Source organism: Panthera leo, chromosome D4 (genome assembly GCF_018350215.1).
Source record: "Panthera leo isolate Ple1 chromosome D4, P.leo_Ple1_pat1.1, whole genome shotgun sequence".
Lineage (NCBI taxonomy): Eukaryota > Metazoa > Chordata > Mammalia > Carnivora > Felidae > Panthera > Panthera leo.
This window is the reverse complement of record NC_056691.1, coordinates 12,342,338-12,361,731: the sequence shown is the minus strand read 5'-3', so window position 1 is coordinate 12,361,731 and position 19,394 is coordinate 12,342,338. Positions and strand designations below refer to the sequence as shown.

Here is a 19,394-nt window from a genome sequence, read left to right as displayed (position 1 = left end):
CCCCCAGATGTACCCAGAATATAGGATTCTTTTATTCCTGTTACTCTGGCATTTGTACTGTTGATTTCTGCAGTTCTTTGAAGTGTTATAAGTGGTTATTAGATCTCAGAGATCAGACTTCCTTAAAATAATGATGGTGAGTTTATTTTGTTTTACTGTAATTCTAGTTTAATTTTTAAATGTTCTACTTTATATAGTAAAACCTGAAAACCAGAAAATGCCAGAGATTCAGCCACGTATTAGGGATAGCTCTGGATGTGGCTAGTTATCCTAATAGCGGTAGATTTTACATTAACCAAACACAAATGCAAAAACATTTTTGAATACTGGATGAGGAGCTCAGGTGTGCTCTCGGCATTGCTTTAGTTCTTCTCACAGCACTTTCTTTATACCACTGGAATGGCACAGTGGTAACATTTTATTATAGATATTGATACCACTTCCATCAAAACTGTCAGCACTATGAAGTCTGGGTCCACCTTGTTTTATTCATTTTTGCATTTTCAGAACCTAACACAGTACCCAGTATCAGAAAATGTTTAAATAGTTCCGACGTCGTATATCAGCACACTTCTGAATCAACCGGACCAGTGGTCAGGACAAAAAAAGCCTTAGGTCTCAAAATCTACCTTAAGTTAAATCACCTTGAAAGAATGGTTAGTAACTTAACCCGTAGAGTACCCTTGTTTATTGATGTATCCCTCTGTCCTTGAGGAAGCTACTTTCTACTGAAAGTAGCGTACCTCTGCGCTCTGCTCTCCGGTTTAGAGTTTCCAGGAAGGATTTTATTTTAGTTCCATAGCCTCCCGCCAGTTTAACAAAAAAAGAGGGCTTTTCTTATAACCTGTAATTGAACATGTTTCCCCCTCTTGCATCTGTCATACTACTCTGTTCTTGGTCGGGGAATCCCAGGGACATAATAGATAATGTCATACATAAGCTCTGAAAACCAGTTTTCTATTTTTTTAATGTAGCCAGTTATCATAACTTGTTTATAGTTGAAAGGCATGTGCAGGTTTTGCAAAACCATTTTTATGCTTGCTGGTTCATTTCCTATGTAAGTCAGCGGCTGTACATTCTGTTTATTAAATCTCCACCTCAAATGTAAATTTTCAACTAAGTTGAAGTGGTTTGAAAGAAGATGCCACCTTAAATGCAAATGATCAGATTCTAAAATGTATTTTCTGTTTCAGCAACCTTTATCAGTGTGTGTTTATTTTTTTTTTATTAATAACGTATAAAAGATCATAAGAAGAGGCCCACAGTCTCACTGACAAGATAACGTCTTTTGATAATTTGTTTCTGCTCATACATTATTAGGCAACCCACAAGTACATTTGTTGACATTTTTAAAAAATAGAAATGATACATTCAAATGATTAGGAAATTTAAACTGTATAAAAATAAAATTCTTTGTCCCCAAATTTCTTGGGATTCTTCATATATATATATATATATATATATAAAAGGCTTTGTGCCATACACTGTTGGGCATTTTGCTCTTCTGGTTTCACAGATCTTGGCATCCTTTCCAAACCAGTGTATGCCAGTCTGCCTCATTTTTGTACATCTCTACCACATGGATAAGCCACATTCTTCTGTCTTATGTTGACACAATTTAGATTGTTTGCAATTGTGTTGCAATGTTGCAATAAACATCCCATTGATATACTTTGGCCTAGGATAACTTCTGAGCAGTGGAATCACTGGGGGTCAAGAGTATGTGCAGTTTAAAATTTTGAAAGACGTTTTCATATTTCCATCCAAAGATTAGACCAGTTTTCATTTCTGTTGATGGGGAGTCAGCATACTAATTTTCCTGTACTATAGTCTGTATTAAAAAACTTTTTTTTTTAGTGCCTACTAATCCAGCAAGTGAGCTAAATACTATTTTTAAGAGAGGGAAATATGTTGCTTTTCTTTTTAATACTCTGGAGGATTTGAAAAGCTAGCAGTCTTATCTTTAATTCTTCTTTATGTTTTACATATTCAGAGATGAGATTGGTCTGATCCCATGTCCTGAAGCAAGGTATAACCGGAGTCCCATAGTCCTGGTAGAAAACAAACTTGGTGTGGAAAGCTGGTGTGTCAAGTTCCTCCTACCGTATGTCCACAACAAGCTCCTTTTGTACAGAACAAGAAAGCAATGGCTAAACAAAGATGGTAAGTATGAACTCTGTCCTCTTCCTTTGTGTTTTAGAAAGAAACAGCATGGAATACCAGGCGAAGAACCCTTTTTGGGTGTTGGCATTCCTAGATTTTGGTTCTGGCTCTTTCCTTCACTGCCTGGGCAGCAGTTTAACCTCTCTGTCAAATGAGGAGTTTGGACCCACCAGTAGTTTTCAAATTTTGCGTCGAAAGTGCTACAGGACTCTGGGCCACCTACTGCAACCTGGGCAGTAAATCAGAGGAGTTCTGATTTTACCTGTTTATACATCAAGGCTCTTTGTAAAATTTTATTTGAAGAAAACATCCTGTGGCTAAAGAAGTTTGAAAAGTACTAAGGAAGACTCTAGTACAAGCTCAGGTTCTCGGGTGGCAATCCTTTAGTAACTCTGTAAGCACTAGAACTCATTTTGGTGGCAGACCAAATGAGATAACGGAGGTGTGTTGGTGGTAGTTATACTGTGAACCAGCTCAGTGATTTATGGAGGCGCTCTTGTGCTTTGAATCCCATTTGAGCTTCGGCCCTCTGTATCCTGTTCTTGTGCTGATAGAAGCAAAAGAAAACGGTCCCAGAATTCACTTCTTTTGCTCCTCTGACACAGTTCTTTGCTGCATGGGACACTCTCTGTTCATCCTGCCTGGTCTCTTTTCCTAGCTTTCCCCCATATGTGACATTAAGCCTCCATGTGCACAAATCCCCTTTACTTTTTAGGTTTAAAAAAAAAAAAAAGTCATCCAAGACTGTGTTCTCGACTGTTTTTATGAAGCTGCCCCTTTCTGTATAGAGTGGTACCTTCCCCTTTCCAATACAGCGGTACCTTCAGAAGTGCTCAATATGCCTGGAGGCTAATTTTGAATAAGAACTTTGTTTCCTGGAGAATTTTAATTACCAGCTTGGTAGCCATTACCATGAGCCTACTCATACCAGAGGCTGTTCTAAGTACTGTGGGGATAAAGAGGTGAGTAATACATGTTCCCTTTATGCAAGAAGCTTACAGTCGGGTGAAAAACAGCCTCCTTGTGGAATGTTGCCAAAGGTATGACATACTGATTTCCTTGTATTCCTCTCAGCCTCATCCTTAAAGGACTGTCCCAATAGCCCTTTTCCCTGTTTAGACCAATAGAAAAGGAATCTGATTTGAAGATTTAATGTGAAATAGTTTGAGTTTTCTTGTGTTGATTCAATTAGTCCTCTGATACATTTTTCTTACTTTTAAGGCTCTGCCTAAGTTTATGGCATAGTTGAGGTTTGTGGCATAAGTGTAATGGTCTGAGTTTAGGCATAAATTGAAAGGTAAGGGTATTTATCAGTTGTTGGGCCCTATTTCATTCTGCCTTCCATCGCCCTAAGTAGATGGATAGCATGGTTATGAAACCTGTGGTAGCTTTCAGTAACATTAAGGTACAGAATAACACCATGTGAATCCATCCGGTTATTTTTTGCCAAACACAGCTGTATTGTGTATGTTCTGACAAACAAAAATGTATAATCGAGCCAGTACATAGCTAGCTTGGGGAGAGGGGAGACAGAATGATGCTCGTGTGGTGGAGAAGAAGCAGTCTGAATTTTGAAATGCCAAAGGCTTCTGTTAATGTTGTTTCAGATCATTAGCTTTTGCCGATTCATGTGTGCTGGCCCAGCCTGCCGTCTCCCTGGAGCCTTCCAGGTCCTTCTCTCCGTCTCCCTGTGTCTTGTCTCTCAGATACTATTGTACTACGGGCTTTGCCACATCTCCTCATGAAGTGAGGAAAGGTCCAAGAGGACCCAGGCAGAATCAAACGGTTAAGCTCATCACACGAATAGCTAGCGTCTAACCTTCGAATTCTGGTGCAACTGTGCATGAGGACAGAACCAACATGACATTATCCTCACCCAGATCCTCATGGAAACAGTTTTGAATTTCACTTTTTTGGTGGGTGGTGACAGCATAGTGTAGTGTGGTATCACACAGTACTCAGGTTGTATATTGTGTTAAGAATAAAAATATGGAAGTGAGTTTCTGATACGACAGGAAAAGATACCTGGTAATGCTGACTACCGGAGAATTCTACCAAACTTGTCAACTGAAGCAGTTACTACACAGAGGTGAGTCTTGCTAAAAAAAAAAAAAAAAAAAAAAAAGTAAAAAATACTAGGAAAAATCAGTTATTTCGTGAAAATGCTGTACCTTTAAAACTTTTTGTAGAAAACATACATAAAAAGCACCAAGTGAAGAAAGCTGAAAGAATTTCAGAAATGTCAGTATCTGTGTGAGTGATCAAGCCCAGATCCTAGGCATCGCTGGGGAATGTATTCTGCAACTGGAGGTGACCTTTATTCTTGGGATAAATTTTTTCTTTTTAACCAAACTGAATTCATGCTCTCATTCTTGTGCTGAATTCCTTAAATGTTTGCAAAGCACCTGTACTGGTTAGAGTTCTCTGAAGAAACCACCAGAATATGTTATATATAGAGATTAATTATGACAAATTAGCTGGTAGGATTATGGAGGCTGAGAAGTCCCGCAGTCTGCTTTCTTCAAGCCGGACACCCAGGAAAGCCAGTGGTAAAATTTAGTTTGAGTCAGAAGACCTCAGATCCAGGGGAGCCAGTGGTTTTAAATGCCAGTCCAAAGGCCAGAGGAGATTTGGTGATGTTCCAGCTCAAGCAGACAGGAAGCAAAAAGACAGGACACTAAATACCTCTGAACAGATTGTATGATGCTCACCCACATTGGAAAGGGCAGTCTACTTGATGGAGCCTACCGATTTAAATGCTAAACACCCTCACAGACGCTCAGAAATAATGTTTAAGAGCATTTAACGTGGGCACCCTGTAGCCAGTCGGTTTAACATTAACACCAGAATGAGCCATCACAGCCTCCCTGTTAATTACTTAGTGCCGGTTTTTAAAAGTCTGCTGCAGTAGTAGCCATATTTGGTCTGGGAGAGGAACGATACTGTAATTCTGATTTTTGAGAAATCTGTGACAGAAACAAAAAGGAAGAGAGAAGTCCCGGCGTTGTGACCGAGTAGAGCTCAGTCCCGCAGTGTGTGTCCGAGGGTGCCCATCCGTCATTTTCCTGTGCTGCTCCCTCTTTCTCACAGCCTCTACCCAGAGCCACACTCTCTCTTCAACAGCCGTCTTCCGTTCTTCGTGTCTGTCTTCTCGTCTGGACAGATGTAATTATCTCATAGCTGGTCTACCCTGTGTTCAGTCCCTTCTTCTATAATCCATGTTCATGACGCCACTAGCCAGTTGTTTCAAACCATACTTCCCAGCAGCACTTCTTAGAGACACGGTTTGAGGGATGCTTGTCTGAAGTACAGATCTGTGCATCTTCTTTTATGACACCTACGGGTGCCAAGGTGGAGTTCAAACTCCGTGGTGTGGTGTTCAAGGGCATTCACAATCTGTCCCCAGCCTCCATCCCCTGCCTTTTTCCTCTGCTTTACATCCAGCATTGGAGGGTGTAGGTTTGCAGCCCCCAGGCTGAGGCCAGCCCGCAGATAGATTTTGTTTCCACCTATAGGATGTTTTTTTCAACTATTTTTCATCTGTTGGATAAACGTTTAAATTCAAGATGAACTTTTAAAGTTAAGATAGAAATCTGGATTTGTTTTCACTTGAAAAAGCAGGTACATAAGTTTCTGCACAGCAACAATTGGCCGGGGCTCATAGCCTCTGCTTTCTCGTGACTGACTCAGCCTGTTCCAGTTTGCTGCAGCCTCCTCCTGTCCATCAGACACGGAGGCAGAGTGTCGACTGCTCCTTATCATCAGGTTTGCTTTGCTCTTTTTTTTGACATTCACTCAAACCCTAGAAGCATTAGAATTTGCAGCCATTTGCCATACCTTCCAGCCACAACAGACACTGTTCCATTCTCGGACTCTGCTGTGCACCATTGCCTTATTTCCATGCCTTTGCTGAGGCCAGCTCATGTCTTATGTTGTCACCGTTGTTGTGGTGCGAACACACACCCACACACAGCACACACTTGTGAAGGCTGTTTGACTGCTCCAGGACGTGGTAATTACTTCTCTGCACTCCCCTGGGGGTCTTTATTCGGACTGCTTGCATAGTAGCACTTATCACACTTCATTGTCGTTGATTATTTAAAAACATTTTCCCCAGGTAGATTGTGAGTTTGTAAGAAAGAGGGATTATGGCTTGTCTGTCTTTATATACTCAACACCATTGTGTGTTCAACAGACATTTGTCAAATAAGTAACAAGAGTTTGGTAAGCGAGAGGTTTTAGCTCAGTCTGGCTATCGATTCACTGATTGTATTCTGTAATAACAGGGCCTTTCTGGTGTTTACCACATAGCTTTATCTCAAGTGTCTCTTCTTGTAGTAACCTGAAGGTATTTTGGAGGAAGAGATTAGCCCACCTAGTTGGCCTTGGATTTATTTCTAGATGCATGAAAACATATCTCTGTCAGAGACAGTTGTCCATTGCAGCAACCATTCCCAGGTGACTCCTGGCTTGGGGCCATTTCTGGAATGCCGTTGTGACAGAAAGAGTATTGATTTTTCTCTGACTTTTCTATAGCATCCCTTTGTCCTCTCCTTGTCACAGTTGAAATTTAGCTATTTTTCTGTGTATATATGTCCCGATTCATTTTCTCCTTGTGTTGTGATGTGATGTTGAGTTAGACATGTATCAGTGTGTGTAACAAAGGAACATTCATTTGCTCATATGTGTTCTGGTATTTGGAGAGAGATCTTGGGTGATTTCAAGAGACCATGGGGATATCAGTAGTTCACATCTGCTGGGTAACAAAGAATATGGTATATGGGGCACCTGGGTGGCCCAGTTGGTTGGATGTCTGACTATGGCTCAGGTCATGATCCCAGGTTCGTGGGATCAAGCTCCACATTGGAGCTCAGCATGGAGCCTGCTTAAGATTCTCTCCCCTTCTGCCTGTCTCCTCCTCCTCCTCTTTCCTCTTCCTTCTCTCTCTCTTTAAAATTAAAAAAAAAAAAAAAAATACGGTATATAGTTGATGAAATGTAGAAGTAAAATAGTTCCTGTTAACTATTGATTATACATGTTTATCTTTAGATCTTGGTTTAGTCCTGACTTGAAGGGGACAAAGTATTGTAGACAGTGTGCTCGATTAAGAAAGAGCATCTGCTTTGCAGGAAAACATCTGTATTTAGACTCCATTTGTCAGCATGCTGAAGTCCCTTGGCAGTGACTTTAGGCAGATTATTTAACCTCTTCCTATTTCCTCACCAAAAAAAGGGAATTGTAAAAGGTGTCAGAGGGTGTTGAGAGGATTGCCTGAGCCAGTGTGTATAAAGCAGCCAGCACAGTGCCTGGCCTGTAGTAGGCTCTCAAGAAACATGAGTTTCCTTTCTCTGGTTTATCCAGAACCAGAGGGGAAGAAGAACAGAAATATACATGTAATTCAGGAATGATTCTTTAATTATGTCCAATATTTCTAAGCTGGTTACTTCTCCTTCTTTGACTCTTTCCCATTTCTGACATTTTACTTCACTCTTAACCTCTTGGATCTAACTGGAATACTTCCTGACGGAGGTCCTATCTGACTTTGAGTCTTGAGTCTGGAGGAGTTGGCAGTGTGTCACAGAGGAGGGGAAAAGGGCTTGTGGCTCTTGCGTGTCACCAGGCACCACTGATGGTTGAGGCTGTTGATCTGAGATTCTTACAAGTTGAGAAATCACCTTCTGTTGAGCAGTCACCGCTGAGACAGCTTGGGAGATTGTTTTCCTCCCTCTGGTGGCATCCAGTCCCACTATAGTTTGTGGAACTGGGCTAGGAGATACAGGCTTTGAAACCGGAATTATCATTGAGTGCTTACTGTGTGTCAGGTACTGTCCTAACACTTCGTGAGTGTGAATCGTTTAACACCCCATGAGGTAGTAGTGTTAAGAGCTCCATTTTACATACGAGGAGGAGGACACAGAGGCTCAGACAGATTAAGTGACCCAGTAAGTGGTAGGGCTGGGCTGTGAGTCCAGTAGCTGCTGTTGCCTTGCTAGGGCGAGCCCCTTTCCTAGAGGAAGCCTGACTCTGATTAGCTCTCCTTTCCACACAGCCACAAAATGAAAAGCGGCAACTTACATATGTTCTTTGTTTACTGGCTTCTGCCTTGTGCTGCTGTATAGAAGTATCTCTGTAATGGAGGATGAACTTGTCTTCAATTATGAGTGTGGAAGGAGAGCTGTGTTAAAGTGTAGTTGACTCTTCAGCAGTGCAGGGATTAGGGGCAGTGGAGTCACCCCGCCTAGTGCATTCAGAAATCTGCATATAACTTTTGACTCCCCAAAGACTTAACTAGTAATAGTCTACTGTTGACCGGAAGCCTTAGTGATAACATAAACAGTCAACATGTATTTTGTGGGTTATGTGTTTAATATACCATATTCTTACAATAAAGTAAGCTGGAGAAAAGAAAATGTTAACAAAATCATAAGGAAGAGAACATACACATTTACCGTGCTGTACTGTATTTATCAAAAAATATTGGCATATAAATAGACCTGTGTGGTACAAACCTGTGTTGTTCAAGGGTCAGCTGTACAAATAAATGGTGACTACTGTTGGTCACACACATTTTAATGCCAAAAGGGAAAGCCAAAAGACTAAGTACCAGTTTACCTAGGTAGTATAATGGATTTTGAAAAATTGTAGACTTGAAATTCTGGAAGCTTGTCCCATCATGCACAAGCATTTCCATATAGCTACTTAACAGTTGGATTTTTTTTAATTCCTTATTTTATAAGTTTAGAAATTTAGGTAGTTTCACTGTAAGAACTCATTTCTGATTTCTTTGATTAGTTCATGTTGAAAGTATTCATTTCTTGGGTGGTAAGTAGTAATGCTGTTCCATTGAACAAGTATTTGGTTTGGTTGAACACTCACTGTGTATCAAGTAACTGTGGGGAAATGGGATGAATCTCATTGGCTCACAACAGAGATTGATGTTCTCATCATCCTTATTTCACAGGTAAGGAGACGGAAGGTCGAAGATACTAAGTTATATTGGCAATTAAGTGGAGAAGCTGGGATTCAAACCCAGGCGGTATGGCTGTAAGGCCTTACCACTCCTCTGTGCTGGGGGCAGACATGGAACTTCTTTTGATGGGGCCATACTTTTCTCATCTTTGTTGAGTGAAGGAGTAATCTGAAGGTGTTATTAGACAGGACCTTCCTCCAAGAAAATTTACAGTCTCATCAAGAAGAGATTATTTATACAATATTGGTAACAAAGTAAGATAACACACAGAACATAGAAATAAAAGATTATTGGGATTCTCTATCTCCCTTTCTCTGTGCCCCTTCCCCACTCTCAAAAATAAACTTTTTTTTTTTTTCCAAAAAAAGGAAGATTGTGTCTAGGTAAATAGGTCAGGAGAGACTTTAAGAGTAAAATTTTGTTTTGTTTTGATATTTAGATATAGGAGGACATTTCTGGCAGAGAAGAGCAAGCTGGTAAATCTGAATTGTCCAGGGCAGGCAGATAGGAGGTGTGTTTAGAGAATGGAGGGGTTTACTTCAGGTGGAGTGTAACACAGGAAGGGCAAGTAGTGGAAGGGCAAGCTGACAAGGAGATTGTGGGTTCTTGTTTCTGACCAGGTTCTAGTTTTCTGGTACATTTCCCCAGCAGTCTCCTGGCGAGCACCCTGTGTGAACAACCACACCTCTTTATCCTCGCTCATACTGGTTTTCCGGTCTGCAGTGCTCGTTACCACTTTATTCACTTATAGCCTTCCCTGGGTACTCCAGTAAGAATTATTTTCAACTGCTTTGGTGGTCCCCAAAATACGGTATGTGTTTCTGCTTCATAATCATTGCCTTTTGTCTTCTATAATTGTATGTTCTCTCCAACTAAAGGGTAGCCTTCTAAAAGGCAAGATCAGGTCTTACTTATCATTATATCCCTTCTGTTAGTCCTGAGGGCCCACTTTAATATATGCACATTATCAATATTTGGAATATTTGTGGAATTAATCAAATAATAATATAGAAAGTTACGGCTATTTTTCTTGGTAAATATTAAATTAGTGCCAAAAGCTTCTAAAGGTAAAAGAATAGAGATTAATGAGATTATTCTCTTTTTTTCAAGTTTATTTATGTACTTAGCACACACGTGAGCAGGGTAGGGGCAAAGAGAGAGGGAAAGAGAGACTCCAAAGCAGACCTGGCAGTGTCAGTGTGGAGGCTGATGCGGGGCTCGAACCCATGAACGGTGAGATCATGACCTAAGCTGAAATCAAGAGTCGGACGCTTAACTGACTGAGCCACCCAGGCACCACATAGTATTCTTTATAGACATAATTGTGTTTATGCATATAATGACTTGTCATGAAGATAGAGGACAAAAAATGTATGCTAATGATACCTTTTGTTTCTTATTTACTGAATGTCATAGTAATGAAATCATAGTCTCACAAAAAATGTTAATTTTTTAAGATGCTTGAGAATGAAGTAATTTTTTTGTTCATATAGAATATTTTTTTTTATTTATAACTTTTAGGTCATGCCATTATTTTTTTTAAGTTTATTTTTTTGACAGAGAGAGAGAGAGAGAGAGCGAGCATGAGTGGGGGAGGAGCAGAGAGAGGGAGACACAGAATCCAAAGCAGGCTCCAGGCTCTGAGCCATCAGCACAGAGCCCGACGCGGGGCTTGAACTCATGGACCGCGAGATCATGACCCGAGCTGAATTTGGACACTCAACTGACTGAGCCACCCAGGCGCCCCTGTTCATTTAGAATATTTTTAAATGCCTATAGAAATACATTTGTACATGTTCTTTTGTGTCCCAATTATTTATTATAGACGCATATTTTAATTGCAGTATAATTGAGTTATTAAAGACAAGTCAGATGCTGACTTTCCCACATACTGACTGGGTGTCCAGAGGCAAATTATTTAAACTTATATCAGTTTCCCTATCTATGAAGCAGAATAAGAATATCTTGAACCATAATCCTGAGAACTCAATGAAATCGTGTAAATAAAAGACTTACTATGGTGCCTGGTATACACTATTGCTAAAAAATTATAATTATTTTTATTATTTTGCTTTACTTAGTGTTTAACATGAGCTTGGTAGAGGTTATCTTAATTTCATGTCTCTGCATTGATCATCTTAATCCTAAACTTCTCTTTTCAGTTTTAATAAAAGGAAGACAATACATCTAAATATATTAATGATTTTGTTCTATTAAACAAGCTTTTGGAGCTTATTTGAATATATGCGAGTTCTGTCAATATCATGATCACTAAATAGCTAATGAATATGAATGGGCTGTTAAAAAATGAAAATAGAAAATACCAAAGAAAAATGAAAAAAATGTTTATATTAATAATTGTAAATTAAAGTTGTAAGATAAAACAGAAACAGAATAATTTTGTATCTGCTACATTTATTTTTTAAATACAGTTACCTCGGTTAGAGTTACAGGGACATAAGTACACACTTGTTATTCTTGGCAATGTGAATAGATACAATTCATTTGAAGGACAGTTCGGAAATGCTTAGTAGGAGCCATACTGGTATTTACATTGTTTGACCTAGTAGTTCAACTCCTGGAAATATGTCCTAAGAAAATAAGCTAGGAGGCAAAAAGTGTGTTTATAGTAATGTTAACTATAATATTAAAAGCAAACAGGAAACAACCTAAGATAAAGATAAATGATAGTATATTACACTAAGAGCTTCTTATGCAGCTGTTAAAAATGCATACTGTAGCAGTATTGGAGAATGCATATGAAATAATACTGAATGAAGAAAGAGAACAAAATTGTGCATTTGTCATTGCTATGACTATGTAAAAATGTGTATGACAAAAGATAATCTTTGCAAAGGAATGTGAATGAATTGTGTTAAATGATCATGAGTAGGTTTTTTTCCCCTTTTGAAAAATTGCACATAGTCAACTACTGAAATATTTGTGGAAATAAAAGAATAATGGTATAGAAATCATATTTCTTTTCCTTGGTCAGTATTACATTAGTGCCAAAAACTATAAGAATGAGGAGATTAATTTGCATATTCTTTGTAGGTACGTTGTATTGTGAAGTTGTTTGAGTGTCAGCTTTTAAAAGATTGTTACATTTATCATAAGGTAGAAAATCTTGAGGATATCTTCATACTTCCGGCAGCTTAGAGCAAGGTGTTTACCATTCAAATTACTATGACATGGCATATACATAAGGATAACAGGAGACACAAATATACAGGGCCTTAAAAGAAAGAGAAGCCAAGCCTCAAAGGGTAGGACTCTTTTTAATGTGACTTCTCTTTATTTTAGAACTGATAGATGTCACATGCACCCTGCTGCTTCTAAACCCAGACTTCACCACTGCATGGAACGTAAGGTATGTCTTTCTCACCAGTGATCAAATGAACTTGTCCAAATTTCTGAAGACCTCTAAGCCCCATGAGTTGTTAGCTTTTTGAAAAATGAAATATAAACCATGTATCTATTGCATTTTATGCTTATGCCTTCTACCTGTTCTTTATATTACCTCCATGGACAGTTCTGACTTAAACTTGGCTCCTCCTTGTATGTTTTTGTCTTTGCTCCATAAACTTTCCTGTCTGAAATATAAATTATCATGTTGAATTAGATGCCATTGGATACATGCTTTTATTTTCCTTCCTTTTTAGAAGAGTAGATGCAACCAGTGTAATTGGTTGGTTTGTAAGACATTGGTTATGTATTTGTGAAGTACAGTGGGAAGTATGTAGGATGAGGATTCAAGGCCATGACCTTTTAGTCTCTGTTTAGTTACTAATATTGTGCCTCTATGGGCAGATCACTTCAAGTCTCTGGCACTTGTGATTTGGGGAAGGGATCACATACATTGATTAGTATCTTAGTTCTTTCATCTGGTTATTTTAGCTTTAAACGCAAAATACTTTATGGAAATATCGAAGTTCAGACCAGGTTCCTGTTTTGTTTTTTTTTTCACTGAAATTTTTTCAGTTATATAATATGTATGGTTTTTAAAAAATGGTGGTCTCTTTGACTGATACAAATTCTCTTAGAGGAAAGCAGGATACAAGTTAAAGATAAAAGTGAAGTCCTGTTGAACGTTGTGAATACATTTTAAATTTTCCCATAGGAGAGACCATAGATTATAGCTCTTTATCTTTAAAGATGACTTAAACAATTTATTTAATCTTCTGGGTAAGCAGGGTTACATTCTGAGTTAGTGTTCTACAATACCTAGTTTTGTATGTGTCACTGATTTTTTAAAATTTAGTTAACTTCTATTATGTGTCTTTTTAAATTGTTGAATAATTAATATTCAGATATTTAGAGTAAGGAGTAAGAAAAGTATAGAATGAGATACAGGCTTTAAAATTTACATAATCTTAGAATTCTGATTTTCTTTTCTAGAAAGCACCACAATGGTTTGTTTATGAGTGGCTACTATATTATAGGGACATACTATAACTTTACTCATTACCTCATTTAATCCACACAATAGTCGACAACATTTGTTCATTTATCAAGTATTTATTGATCGCTGTATGCTAAGTTCTCGGCACTGGGACTAGAACCACGAACAAAATAAACAAAACCCTGTCCTTGTGGAATTGTTATTCTAATAGGGGAAGAAAGGAAATAAAGACATTTACTAAATAAAATATACATTAGATCAAATGGTGGTTAGATCCTGCGGTGAAACAGTGGGACGGGAAAGAGGAAGGCCAGGAGGAGGATGGGAATACTAGTATTGCAGTTTTAAGTAGGGGGCAGCAAAGACTGCCATGAAGATGGGGATCAATCTGTGAGTTCTGGGGTACGAGCATTCCAAGAAGAGGGAACAGCAGCAAGTGGGAAAGCTGGCAGTGGTGCCCAAAGTGCTCCTTGGTGCACTGAGACAGCAAGGCAGCCCGCGCAGCTGGCACAGCGGGAACGAGGGAGAGAGTAATAGGAGAGGAGGCCGGAGTGTAAGGGAGCCGATCTCACGGGGCTCTTGTAGATCTTCCTAAGCTGTGGTAGGAACTTGGACTCTTACTCAGGGGGGGATGGAAAGTCCTGGAAGCTGAAGAGGGACAGTATCTCACTTTAGAAACTAGCTCCTGTGGAAAGTAGACTGTAGGAGTGCAGGGGGGTGGTTGGGAATTTAGGCAGTGGTTGCGGTAAAAGATGAGATGCAGTTAGGTGAGAGATGCTGTGATTGGAGGTAGAATTTAGAAATGGAAAAGGTGAGATTCTCACTGTATTTTATTGAACCGTATAAGCTTTGTATTTAATAAACCAATTTTAAAGGCACAGATGATGAATTCGATGCGGGAAAGAGAAAGAAGAAGGTCAAGCTTGTGTCTGGTTTTTGGCTTGAGGAATGGAAAGGATGGAGTTGCCCTTTACTGAAATGGGGCTGCCTGGAGGAGGAGCGGATCCAGGTGGGGGTGCTGGGTGGAAGTGAGGAGTTCAGCGTGGGACACATTAGATTTGTGTCCTTGTACTTGTGTATGAATCTGAAGTTCAGGCAGGAGTTCGAAGACAGATGTAAATATGGGAGTCACTAGAAAATGGGTGGTGGTATTTAAGGCCCTGAGACTGTTTGAGGCACCCAAAGGAGTGGGTGTGGATAGAGAAAAGAACCGGCATAGAAAGCACCGGGACACTACAGGTTTCTAGTGTTGCACAATCCAGTATAGTGGCCACAAGCCACGTGTGGCCCTTGAAAGGCGACTCATCTCAGTTGACATGTGCTGCAAGTGTAAACTACGCATCAGATTCCAAAGACTCAGTACCCCCAAAGGTAAAATATCTTGTTAGTAATTTTTAGATTGAATTACATGTTGAAATTATATTTGGGGCATATTGAGTTAAATAAAATACATTGCTTTATACTTGTTTGTAAGGTAGCTGTTAGAAAAGCTGAAATTACATACAGGGCTCACATTGGTGACTCACATATTTCTGTTGGGCACTGCTGTCCTAGACTGTGTGATGAGGAATCCGTAAGGGAGACTTCTAGGAAGGAGCTATAAACTCACAACTGAGAGCTTTCTTATGGGTAGGGACCACGTCTTTTTTTTTCCCCCCTTTCTTTCTCTACCATCGAGTACTCTAGTGCCTGGCACATAATCAGCCTGGCACTGAAAATAATTAAATTGAGTGAAAAAGAAATGAAGGTAATAGAGAAGTGGGAGTACCGTTTTCCCTCGTGCTCTCAGTTCATCATTATCACAGAGGACTTGAAAATCCTTCAACCAGAAAAGATTGTTACTAGCACAGTGTACAAACATACACACGTACATAGACATGTATATGTCTATACACACACACATATATAATTTATTCTATATTTTATAGGGAAGTTCAGTTCAGGGGAAAGAACCTGGTCTTAACATACATGGATCTTGGTCCTTTTTCATTAATTAACTAGCAGTTAACTTTAGAGGCAAACACTGTTAACTTCACAACAGTTTTAGTTTCTATATCTGTGAAATAAAAGATTTGAGCTAGGTAATTTTTTTATGATTCTTTTCAAGCTGTTTTCGATTTTTGCATGGTCTGGTTTTTGGGAAATTCGCTCCATAAATGTGACTTCAATGATATTCACAGCAATCACTTTTGAAAGTTATTCTAGTAAGATGATCAGAGAAGTTTTGTGCTAAAGGAATAAAAAGGAAACCTTTATTCTTTAAAAAAAAGTCCATTTGTGGGTGTGTGTTCTAGTAAGTCTTGATTCGTATCAGTAAGGCTGACATGAAGACATAGGATCATGAGTACATTTTCTGCAAAAACAACCAGCTTTGGAAAGTAAATTGATCTAACCTTGTAAGGTCTCTTGCAGATCAAATACTTAACACTCTGTTTAATTGTTGGTGTATTTCTTGTACAGTAACTCTGGGAAGCATTGAGTGATTTTGACTGTATGTTAGAAACCACTAAAACATGGTATTAATACATCAGCATTTCATTTTATAGGTATTGTGGCCTCACGGGGGGGGGGGGGGAACGCAAGAATAAGTTTTTGAGCTGATTTCCTGTGATTACAGTGAGTGATGGATATAGTTTAAAAATCCAGCCAGTTGCAGAAAAAAAATGAATGGTACTTTTTTTGCTTTGAAATTCAGCAAAGTACTTCATGAAGGAGCTTGACTTCATAACAGTGTCCTATTTTTTCCATCATTCCGTGAACCTACATAGAGTAATAAGCAGAACATCTTTGAGCAAAGATAAATAACAAAATAGCTGACACCAAGTTCCCGTGATCGTGTCCTTTACTCATAGCCTATTGAGTTAAACTGGGGACTTTATTTTATGCAGATTAGATGTTTGCTTCCAATCTGAGTTCCAAGACCTTGAGTCTAAGTTACCGATTTTCCCCTAGCTTCAGTTGTCTCTTCTGTAAAATTGAGATGATAGTAGGTTGTGCCGTATGGAATTGTTTTTATAAATCAAAAACGATTAAACCTAAGCATCCAGATCCTGGTTTCTAACACCCTTCTCTAAAAAAAGGAAACAGGCTTCTTGAAGAAATGTCTCATTCTAAGAGCAGGGCAGGAAATATATAAGATGAGTGTGGAATATCTCAAAGAGCCAGAAAGAGGAAAATGATGGGAATATGTCAGGGGTTTCTATAGCCAAAGCTTGAACACCTGAGCAATAACATACCCCTGGATTGTACCCTGAAGTGTAAAATGGGTGTTCATAGTGACTCAGTGACATAAATAATTGACTAAGCAAGCAAAAAGTAGACGGATCTCCCGTATAGAAGGATTCCAAGTAATTTATCCAGGCGGTCCCCTCAGGGAGCTGGAGTACAACTCCCCTACTCCTTAAGTGGAATTTCTTTCCAAAAAGCACAGTGGAGAAACCCGACATGTACCATCTTACCGAGGTCATCAAGGTCAGCATCAGCTGGGACAAGTCATGATGTTTTGTGCCCTGGGAAATGATGCGATAAAGATTGCACTTTGTGGTCGCTTCCTCCTCAAAACCCTGGTCTAACCGTAAGAAAAGTTTCATATGAAATACCTCATTAGGGCTTATAAAGACTGTCAAGGTTTATCTGAGGAGCCTGAGGAGACAGAACCAAACGTAATGTGATGTTCTGGTCAGGGTGCTGGACTAGATAAAGGACATTTGGTAAAAATGAAGGAATTCTCAATAAAGTATGGACTTCCAATAGTAATTTACTGATGGTGGTTCATCAGTTATGACAAATGTACTATAATATATTAATAAAGGAAACTGGGTACAGGGTATACAAGAATTCTCTGTACTATCCTTAGGACTTTTCTGTAAATTTAAAACAATTGTAAGATTGAAAGTTTATTTAAGACTTTTTTTTCTAAGTGATCTCTACACCCAACATGGGGCTTGAACTTATAACCATGAAATCAAGAGTCACATGCTCTACCCAGCCAGGTGTCCCAAAAGTTTATTTAAAAAAAGAAATAAAATTAAGAAATAAATTCTTAAAAAAAAAAAGAAACTGCCTGGGTGGCTCAGTTGGTTAAGCGTCCAACTCTTGATTTTGGCTCAGGTCATGATCTCGCAGTTTGTGAGTTCGAGCCCCACATCAGGCTCTGTGCTAACAGTGCTGAGCCTGCTTGGGATTCTCTCTCTTCTCTCTCTCTCTCTCTCTCTCTCTCTCTCTCTCTTAAAATAAATAAATAAAGTTAAAAAATGTTTTTTAAAAAAATAATAAAGACAAACCCCCCAAAAAACCCCAAAACAATTGGGTATCGGCAATTTCATATGGTTTACATAATACAGGATTGTTTTGAGGATTAAATTAGATAATATATGTAAGTCACTTAACACAGTGCCTGATTCAGGGAAAGTGTACAGTAAATGGTAGTTTTTATGAGGATGATTTTTATTATCATCATTATGGTTATTTCAGACAGAATAAAGATATACAATAAAAAAAAAGATGGCATTTGTTTATTCACTCATTACTGTGTGCCATGCACCGAGCTAACCAGTGGAGACTTAGCCATGGGCAAGATACACGGCCCCTGGTTTCCTACAAATTAAATCAAGTGACAGCAGAGAGAAACCATAACTAATAACTAGAGATGGAGAGAAGACAGAAAAACTTAAATGAGATGAACTTTGTAGAAATATAAAAGCCCTCGCTTAATTTCATCCCAGTAAGGTTGTGCGTGTAGCACAGCACTGTTCCCATCACCCCCTGCTCTTAATAAAACCACACAGGTGGCCTTTTCCTTTCCAAGGTACTTGTCCCCACATTTATTTGACCTTTGTTTTCTTCCTTCGTCCTCTGTTAGCAGTGTATCACCTAAGGCTTTTAGGATGAATCTCAAAGCCCAGCTTATTCAATATGCCTGAAAATAAAGCCACCTCAAATTTAAGGCAGTACTCCATTTCCTCAATAAGAAAAGTCTAAAAAAAACTTTTTAGGCTAATATCAATATGTAATCTTAAACTATGTGCATGAGATAAGCAAATGTCATACTCTGATAATTTTTAAATTTAGTCACATACCTTTAAAATAGCATGTTATGTAAAGTATTTTAACTTATTAATTCATCATATTCTTACATTTCATCAAACAATTTAATTCAAATGTTTTATGTGGTTTATGGACATCAGTGACTTTGTCATCATGAGAGCTATTTTTTCAACTTACTCAGCAGTTTTCCAGAGCACATCAAGTTTACATGTATCTAGCTTGTTTGAGATATAGCACTTTATGAATCCATGTGTGACTAAAATTTTTCTCAAGATAGATTCCTACTTGAATGCATTTGAGCAGTTGATTTTCTTTTATGATTATGTCTTGGTTCTGTGATAGCTATTCCTTAATCAATTACTGTATTTCTTTTTCAAGTGATCTTTAAAATTTTATGACAGTATTTAATGCCTACAGTGTTCAGTCCTGTCCCCAGGAATGTTTATTAAATTGTTATTTAAATTTTGCTTGCTTTCTTATGATTCTATTTGGTGATATTTTATTTTTTTTTTTTAATGTTTATTTTTGAGAGAGCGAGAGAGAGAGAGAGAGAGAGAGAGAGAGAGAGTGTGTGAGCGGGAGAGGGGCAGAGAGAGAGGAAGACACGGAATCTGAAGCAGGCTCCAGGCTCTGAGCTGTCAGCACAGAGCACAATGCCCGGCTCAAACTCACAAACCATGAGATTATGAGCCCAAATCAGACTGATTTGACCGACTGAGCCACCCAGACGCACCTATCTGGTGATCTTTTAAAGCATCCATATATAATATTGATTGAGGTTATTTCAGGCTGATATAGCTTACCATATATGTT

The 19,394-nt window shown here is 38.7% G+C and overlaps 1 protein-coding gene and 1 long non-coding RNA gene across 8 annotated transcripts in view; one reads left to right on the top strand and one right to left on the bottom strand.

Annotated features, from left to right (window-relative positions):
* Positions 1 to 19,394, top strand: part of PTAR1 (protein prenyltransferase alpha subunit repeat containing 1) — a 50,249-nt gene that overhangs the window by 6,942 nt on the left and 23,913 nt on the right. For 6 of the 7 annotated variants that reach the window (XR_006195696.1, XM_042912025.1, XM_042912027.1 and 3 more), the window contains exons 2-3: positions 1,994 to 2,163; positions 12,437 to 12,503. Coding sequence is in view for 6 of the 7 variants with exons in the window: in XM_042912025.1 (XP_042767959.1) it covers positions 1,994 to 2,163; positions 12,437 to 12,503 (237 nt within the window). In the remaining variant the exon portion in view is untranslated. Of the gene's footprint in view, positions 1 to 1,993; positions 2,164 to 4,178; positions 4,253 to 12,436; positions 12,504 to 19,394 lie in introns of all 7 variants that reach the window. The other variant, XM_042912028.1, reaches the window with a different exon arrangement.
* The window catches only part of LOC122204500, a 55,559-nt gene continuing 52,281 nt past the window's right edge, over positions 16,117 to 19,394 (bottom strand). Inside the window, exon 5 of the long non-coding RNA XR_006195698.1 lies at positions 16,117 to 16,295. This is a non-coding gene — a long non-coding RNA (uncharacterized LOC122204500). The remainder of the gene's footprint in view (positions 16,296 to 19,394) is intronic.